At 60.5% G+C, this 8,626-nt stretch overlaps 1 protein-coding gene across 1 annotated transcript in view; it reads left to right on the top strand.

Annotated features, from left to right (window-relative positions):
* The window catches only part of SH3TC1 (SH3 domain and tetratricopeptide repeats 1), a 27,055-nt gene extending 23,599 nt beyond the window's left edge, over positions 1-3,456 (top strand). The window contains exon 17 of the mRNA XM_007456899.1: positions 3,199-3,456. Within this exon, the coding sequence (XP_007456961.1) occupies positions 3,199-3,456 (258 nt within the window). The remainder of the gene's footprint in view (positions 1-3,198) is intronic.
* Positions 3,457-8,626: the final 5,170 nt, after the last annotated feature.

The following is an 8,626-nucleotide window of genomic DNA, read 5'->3' as shown; positions in this document are numbered from 1 at the left end:
ATAATGGGGGGGGGGAATAAAGGCATCCCTGGGGCAGGGGCAGGGTCACCGTTATTCCCAGAGACCCACGTTGCAAGGTGCAACCCAAACCCTGGCATCTCCTCCAGGAAGCTTGCCAGTCTGTGCAGAGCTCTTCCTTCCTGGAATCCTCACATCACCTGGATGCGGGTAGGGGCACTATTATCACCTCACTTCACAGAGAGGGAAACTGCGGCTCAAGGTGGGGCGCCACAGGTTTTACGGCAGGGATACCACTCAAGCACCCTGGCTGAGCCGCTGCCCTGTCAGAGCCGCAGGGCTGGGAGAAGGGGACCGCTTTTCCATTTGTCTCTGAGCCCCACAGTGGATGCAGACAAGGGCCTGGAAATGTCTCCTCTATTGTTCCCCGCCACTCCCCGCACGGGCAGACACCCCCCATCACCCCCACTCTGGGTCTAGCACCTGCACAGCACCTGCACAGCGTCCCTACTCTGTGTTGGTTGAGGGGTGAGCGTGCCCCAGCCCAGGGGCTGAGCTCTTCCCTTTCCCTTCCCCAACTAATGGCATCTAGGAGCTGGGGTGGCCCTGGAAGATCCCCCACTCCCTGCAGGTAAACCCCAGTCCCCTGCCTAGGGCAGACCAGCCTTGCACTGGCGACACATGGTGGTCAGAAGTGGTCACTGCAGCCTCTGCTATGTCAGAGCCAGGCAGTGCTGGGGGATCCCAAGGGCAGTGAATACCCCTGCAGCTGAGCCCCACCAGGGTCCAGGCTCTGTGCTGTCCGGGCTCCGTGCTGTCCGGGCTCCATGCTGTCCAGACTTTGTGCTGTTTGGGCTCCGTGCTGTCCGGGCTCCGTGCTGTCCGGACTCCATGCTGTCCAGGCTCCGTGCTGTCCGGACCCCGTGCTGTCCGGGCTCCGTGCTGTCCGGGCTCCGTGCTGTCCGGACTCCGTGCTGTCCGGGCTCCGTGCTGTCCGGGATTTGTGTGGTTGGCTCTTCAAATGCTTTGCTACAGGAGGAGCTGGTGAGCCACAGGACAAGGCGGAGACTGAGGCCAGGAGTGGGTAGCTAATCACGGTAGAATGAGGAATAGCGTGCTGGGCCTTCAGCACCTGGGACTCTGCAGCCCTGTGGCCCTGCGGGCATGGGCCTCCGAGTCTCACACCCTGGCACCCTGGGGCCCTGCGACCCTGCTCGTTCTCTTCACATTAGGGCCCCCCTCCTGGGCGGGGGGCCTCGTGGTGGAGTGACTGGGGCCAGCCTCTCCTGAGCCAACCTCTCCGTCCGCCCCGAGCCCTGTGGCCCTGGACGGTCTGAGGATAGGGCCACATCGAGCACGTACCACCCCAGGTTCTGCATGATCAGTTCTGTACCTCAGCAGGGAGCCGTGTGAGGCTCCTCAGCTCAAAACAAGAAGGGAAACTGAGGCTGGAGAGGTGAACAGATTTGGCCCAGATGGGGAAGGGCGGGTGAGCCAGGCTAGGGTCACTTCCAGACCCCAGGTGTCTGATCTAAGCCCAGGCGGAACGCTCGCTGGCCCCTGACGCTGGGAGGGAGCCCTGGGGACGGGGGCTCATCCCTCCACGGTCACTCCGGGCAGAAAGGAAAGGGCAGGGCTGCAGCTGAGGCCAGGTTCCCTTGGCCGGGCAGCTGGGGTCAAGGGGCAGAGAATGCCTTCGCTTCCCTCCAAATGAGCTTCCCAGGCTGCGCTACCGTCCACAGCCTCACCGTGATCGCCCTGCCGAGGCCACACCTGCCTTTAGCGCGCTGAGGCCGTGGGATTCCTTCGCCTCCCACCCTTCTCCACGTGCCCAGGAGGGAAAGCGGCCCCTCGCGCCCTGCGTGTGACCCAGGGGCTCTCCTGCGTGGGGCAGGGATGGGAAGGAGAAAGAGGACCTGGCCAGAGGCAGGACCATCTTTAGCCTGTGTGTGGTGGGTCATAGCTGAAAGAGCGAGGCTTGGACTAGGAAAGATTTGGGTGTGAATTCTGGGTCTGCCACCCGCTATCTACACACACATGTGCACACATGCACAGGAATGCACACCACCCCCGCCAACCGCCCACTCTGGCCAATTCCTTCCATTATTTGGGATGTCTCCTCCTCCAGGAAGCCCTCCCGTCCCACCCCAGGCTGAGTCAGGTGCTTCCCAGGCTCCCACAGCTTCCCTCTGTTTCAGTGCTGGTCGACCCTTGTGGTCCTGTAGTCCCAGAATCAGCCGTGTTGGCCTCCGCGTCCCTGCCATCCACACAGGGTCCTGTGCCTGCCCGGGGCCGGGGCTGGGACAGTGTCGCTGAACTGCTACACACACCTGCTTTAATTGTCTTCTGGGTCCTCTTTCTGGGAGTGGGGGTGGGGCAGTGAGGGGCCAGGGCTGGCTGGTGACTTTGGACTTTGTCCTCTGTCCTGGGCAGGCGTTGTAAGCAGGGGGTGGCCGGGCTGGGTTTGGGTTTAGAGCAGTCCCTTGGGTGACCCCGGGTGGAGGACCTGGGGATGCTGCGGTGGGAGACAGGAGTTGGGGGAACATCCCAGCCTGGGGACGTTGGGTTTGAGGCAAAGATGTATCTGAAACGGGATCCCATGACCTGGGGGGAGGCACGCCCCCTTGGAGTTGCAGGGGATTCTGAGCTGACCCCCGTGAGCGGCTTTGCGCTGGGCCTGGCCTGGGGAAGGCCGCTCGTGCTGGCATCAGTGTGGACGTGGGCTGGAGGGAGTCAAGCCGTGGCCACCCTGGGCCGGGGTAGCCCTACTGGGGGCTCTCAGAGCTGCCGGTCAGACCCCAGCTCAGCTCAAGGGGAAGCTACAGATGTCCCCCCAGGTCCCAGGGGGTGAGCAGGGAAGAGGCTTCCAGGATGAGGGGACGCTGGGTGCTACGAAGTTCGAGACCCTGGCTCCAGGAATGGGGAGGACCAGTGTGTCTAGAGCACAGGAGGGACCAGGGCCACCGAGACGCCAGTCCAGGCCCCCGCAGACCTCCAGCTGCTCTCAGGCAGCCCCGGGAGCAGGTGGGCGCCTCCTTGGGGGAAGCATGCAGGACCAGCCCAGAGGCACTGAAGCTGTGGCCCGTCTGGGGCAATGAAGCGTCCTGTCCCCCTGGAGCCCTGTCGTGGGCCCAGCCCTGGGGTTGGAGGGGCAGGCAGGGCACAGCCTTGGGGGAGACAGCTCCCCCAAAGCACCCGATGCAGAGCTGTCCCATTGATTACATGCTGTCTCCCCTGCAGGACCCGCTCGACGCGGCCGGGTACTACCAGCTGGCGCTGGCAGCGGCCGTGGACCTGGGCAACAAGAAGGCGCAGATGAAGATCTACGCGCGCCTGGCTGCCGTCTACCACAACTTCCTCCTGGACCGGGAGAAGTCCCTGTTCTTTTACCAGAAGGCTCGGACCTTTGCCACCGAGCTCAACATCCGCCGGGGACGCCTGGCCCCTGGGCGGTGCTGCGGGCGGGCGGCCTGGCTGGTCCCCGGGCCCCCGTCCTGAGCCGTGGCCTCCGTCTGTCCCAGTGTCTCAGGGGGCTCGCTTCCTGGGAAATGCGGGCACGAGGGCAGGGCTCAAATAGCAATAAATGTTTTTTGCCGAAACCTGGAGTCCTCAGACTCCCCTCCCTGGGCTGCCTCCTGGGGACTGGGCCCTGTCCCCGGGGGCCACCCTGCTGCTGCATCCCGTCCTCGGGTATGAGCGAGCAGGACTGTGAGTTGTCCAACATCTGGGTTCAAATCCCAGCTCCCCGCTTAGAGGCTGTGGGCTTTGGGGTGAGAAAGCTTTCTAGGCCAGGTCCCCCCGGCCGGTCACTCACGGTGTGGCCTTGGGCAAGTCCTTCCCTCAAACCCCAGTTTCAGGTCGTGGGATTCCCTGGGCCTGTTCTCCCTTCCCTGGACCCTCACTGAACGTCCAGTACTGTGCTCTGTCTGCCTTTAATCCTCAAACCACCCTGTGAGGTCGGAACTGTTATAGCTGTTTATAGTTGAAGAAACAGAGGCACAGAGAGGTTAGGTCTGTTGCCTGAAGTCACACAGCAGGTAGGTAGGGGCAGAGCTCCAGAGCCCAGCATAGTAACCACTGCACCACTCTGCCAGCCTGCCCCATGTGATGTGTCCCATTAGGACCCAAGGGCGGGTACATGGTTCCATACCTCTCTACCCCAATTCTGTGTCCTGAAAGTGATGGAGACAGGAGAAGGGGGTCCAAGTGCCCCCCACCTGGCTGTCCTCCTGCCCAGCCTGGCCAGTCCCACCTCCAGCCCCCACTCGGCCCTCAGGACACATGGTGTCAGGGCCTCCAGCCCGGAGTCCCCTACTGAGTGTATTTAAAGGCTTACCTGGGCCGTCTACCCCAGCCCTCCCCGCCCTCTCAGATCCCCTTCCCTCCCAGCAACCCGCCAAGGACCAGGAACCTAGGCAGGGTTGAAATCAGCTCCCCGACTTCCAGACAGGGTGCCAGGTTCAGAGGCCGTGGGCATCCCCAGTGGCTCTCACCCACCCCACAGCACTATTCCAAGCTTCTCTCTCTCTCTTTTTTTTTTTTGGCTGTGTGGCATATGGGGTCTTCGTTCCCCGACCAGGGATTGAACCCATGCCCCTGCGGCGGAAGCTTGGATTCTTAACCACTGGACCACCAGGGAAGTCCCGAAGCTTCTCTTTTTGATGAGATGAAATGCACATAACATAAAATTAACCATTTAAAGTGAACAACTCAGTGGCACTTAGTGCATTCGCAATGTTGTGCAACCACCACTCTGTCTAGTTCCAAAACATTTTCGTGTCCCCAAAGAAACCTCCCGGACCCTGCAGCAGTCATTGTCCTTCCCATCCTTCCCATTAACAGAAAAAACGGAGCCTGGAGAGGGGCTCCCGAGGCAGGAGAGCCCTGCTTTGGTTTTGCGCCCGGGATGCAGAAGGCCCGGGGAAGGAGGGCAGGGGGACTCCATCATTGTTCCTCTGGTCCTGGGGTGGGTCGGGGAGACCCAGAGCAGCCCCGCCACGCTGCAGGCCCCTCCCAGGCCTCCCCCACCAGGGGGCGGCGAGAGCTTTCCAGAACTGACACCTCCTGGGGGAAGGAGCAGGTCCCAGCAGACCTGCCAACAAACCTTCTATCTAACCTTGACCCCAGGCTGCCTTCTCTGTGGGCTGGGCAGGTTTGGAAGGTAGGAGGAGGCCAGCTGTAATTGGAAACATGGAGGCGTGATGACCTGCGCTGGATGCAGCAGGAAGCCCCATCATGATAACCCCGAGGACACAGCTCTCTGAGGTCACAGGCCTGCAGTTCTCGCCGCAGGGGGTGGGGACGGTGGCCGGCTCACTCCTGGCCCACCATGTGCCTCGGAACCCGTGCCTTCCCTGACCTTCCACAAGCTGTCGTGCCCCTGCCCCTCCCGCCTGGGGTCCCGGCCCCCCACCCCAGGCCCCCCCCTGGGGGCTCTGGCCTCCTGGGACCCCATGCCCTCGGGCGGCAGACCTGGAGGTCCAGGCGAGGCTCGGTTGTCCAACTTCTGGGTTCAAATCCCAGCTCCCCACTTAGAGGCTGTGGGCTTTGGGGTGAGAAAGTTTATTTCTCTGAGCCCCAGTTTGGTCGCAGCTAAAGCGAGGCTGATAATCCCTGCATCTGGGTTGAAGTGAGTATTCGAGAAGCAGAGGGCTCAGCGCAGTGCCAGATCCAGGGCCAGTAGTGGCCTGTTTCCTATTAACGGTGCTTATTGCTACGGGAAGAGCTCCAGCAACCGCAGGCTACAGAGCCCCGAACCAAAGTTTGAGTCACTCTGATCAAGTCGCTTAGCCTCTCAGACCCTCAGTCTCCTCTGCATCTGTAACCAAAAACAAACCCTACCTCAAGGTTCTGAGCATGAAGAGAAACTGTGTGCCAGCACACAGTAGGCACGCAGAACAGGGTGGCCAGCCCCCCGCTTGTGGCCAAGGCGAGAAGTAAGCGGCTGGAGGCCAGTGCGCGGCTGGCTTGGGCCCCAGGCCAACTGGGCTCCAGTCCAACTGCGCTCCGGTCCTTCTCTGTTCCTTTGGTGGCCGGGGCCCCGGGCAGCAAGTCCCCAGTCTCCTCTTTCAGCAGAGTAGGCATGAGATGGGCATGCGTCTGGCACGTAGTAGGCACACAGCCCAGAAGCCCTGCTGTCCCAGTTTTAGAAACAGTGTCTCCACTGGGTCCATCCAGTCACCTTCTCACTCAGGTTCACTGCGCACTTACTGTGCACATGCTGGGTAACGACCGGGGCCAGGCACAGGGCTGAGCCACGTGCGGAAGCAGGGAGAAGGGGCCCCTCCCGGACGAGTCCCTGGGGCTGGGGATAAAAATCGCGCTCCTTGCGGGGGTGTCCCTGAAGACTCGCCCACCCACTTTCCCAAACAGAGAAGGAAAGCAACCTGCCCAGGGTCACACAGCACACTTCCTGACTACGAGGCCCTGAAGCTCCCTGCCAGCACGCTGTCTCCACCCTTGGAGAACCAAGTCCGGGTTGGCCCCTAGCTTTGCATGAGGAAACTGAAGCTCAGAGAGGGAGAGTGACCATCTCAAGTATGCGCAGCATCTGTCATCTTCACCATCATGGTGGAGCCACAGCAACCCATCGCCTCCAAATAACGGGCGGGTGGGAGCTGCAAGGAGGTGGGTGTGTCTCGACATGAAGCTGAGTTCTCGGGCTCAGCTCTCAAGAGAAGGGGAAGCTTACCTCAGGGAGAAGGGAGCTCTCCATCAGCAGAGAGCTTCAAGCAGGCCACGGAAGCTCTTCCTCCTGAACGGAGGACAGGTGGGTGTAGGCAGCTCTGAGAGTCTTCAGGGGATGTAAGATGCCCCTCGGACTAGGGTCTGCACCATCCGTGATCCCACCGCATTCTGGGGGAGTTGAGAGCAGTCAGCTTGTGCTTCCTTGGGTGCCCAGAGCCTGGCTGGGGAGGGGCTGTCTGTCACAGGCTGTGTAGGTGGTGGGACCTGTCGGCAGCCCGGTGGGGGTCTGTTTGTGCAAGGTCAAGTCCAGGCTTTACCTCCCTCTAACCTGGTGTGACCTGAAGCACCCAGAAGAAGGCACCCTTCATGTACCCTTCACATGCCAATGTGCTTTGAGCCTCATTTTTCTCATCTGTAAAGGGGGTACGTTCCTCGTCAGACTGTTAACAAGATTAACAACAACATAAACACCTAGCATTTTCTCCCAGGTTTAAGGTCACTAGGGTTGATGTGAATGAAGATGATGATGTGCTTTCACCCAGAGGGAAGGCAGAATTCCAACATTTCTTTTTTTTTTTTTTGGCTGGGCCACATGGCACGTGGGATCTTAGTTCCCTGACCAGGGGTGGAACCTGTGCCTCCTGCATTGGGACCTCAGAGTCTTAACCACTGGGCCACCAGGGAAGTCCCAAGGCAGAATTCTAAAAGGGCCAGTATAATCTGAGTGAAACCGGGAATGTGATGGGATTTCACTCCCATAATTAGGTAATGTATGTGCAAAGGTGAAGACTTTGTAGATGTAATTAAGGTCTCTAATCAGTTGACTTTGAGTCACTCAAACAGGAATTACCCTGGGTGAGCCTGACCTAATCAGGTGAGCCCTTTAGAACAAGGTCCCGCCTTCCCTGCGGGGAGAGATTTGAAGCTGCAGAAATTCTCCTACAGGCTTGAATAAGCAAACAGCCATGGAGTGAAATTCCTACAGAGGGGGCCACCTGGCAAGGAGCTGAGTGGTCCCCGGCCGGCAGCCCTCAAGGGTATGGGGACCTCTGCCCTGCGACCACAGGGGACCGAATTTTGCCAACAACCACGTGGCTTTGAAGGGGCCCCTGTTTCTCAGATGGGGTCACAGCCCAGCTGACACCTTGAATACAGTCTGCTGAGACCCTGAGCAGAGATCTCTGCCAACTCCTGACCACAGAAAGTGTGAGATAACAAATGGATGTGTTTTTAGCCACTACGTTTGTGATGATTTATTATGAGGCACAGATAACAAATACCAAGGCCACGCCCCAGGTGTCCCTGCAGCCTGGAGCCCCACTTTGAAGGACCCACGTTCTGGCCTCCCCACAGACCTCCATCCTCACCCTCCCACAACCCACCTGCCCATGCTCTCCAGCCTCTACAAGTCCATGTGTGAGGCCTTGAAGTTCAGCTTCTGCACCAGGAGTAAAGGTGGGCGGCGGGGGGCCCAGGTGTCAGGACCCCAGGCTCTCAGCCACCCTCCAGCGCAGCTGCAGCCCCCGGGGCAGCCTGGGCTTCAGGGCCTCCCTCATGGAGCAGAGAGCAATCTTCTGGGGTGGACCTGGATCCATGAGCATGAGGGGCTCTGAGGGGCCTCCCTCTCCCCCAGGCGCAGTCGCTTCTGGCGCAAGCATGGCCCTTGCTCGCCCGGGACTGTGCTCAACAGGCCAGCCCTCTCCCCCAGCCAGAACCAAAATTTCACAATCCCTGTGGCTTCGGGCTGGGTTTGCTCTGTGTCCCAGGAAGGGGGAATGCAGGGTCGGGGCGTCTCCAGGAAGCGGGGGCCGCCCCTCCGGGAACACACAGACAGGGTGGGTTCCACGTCTCTGACGGCTCCGGGTGCCCCATCCACAGGGTGAGGAGACCTCTCCAGGGACCTCTCAATCTGGGGAGGCCGTGAGGCTAGGGGAGGGTGGGGCTGGGATTCCAGAGAAGTCAGAGGGAGGGAGAAACCGCT

Source organism: Lipotes vexillifer, unplaced genomic scaffold (genome assembly GCF_000442215.2).
Source record: "Lipotes vexillifer unplaced genomic scaffold, Lipotes_vexillifer_v1.1 scaffold63, whole genome shotgun sequence".
NCBI lineage: Eukaryota > Metazoa > Chordata > Mammalia > Artiodactyla > Lipotidae > Lipotes > Lipotes vexillifer.
The sequence above is the reverse complement of the archived record's forward strand: the minus strand, read 5'-3'. Positions and strand labels throughout refer to the sequence as shown.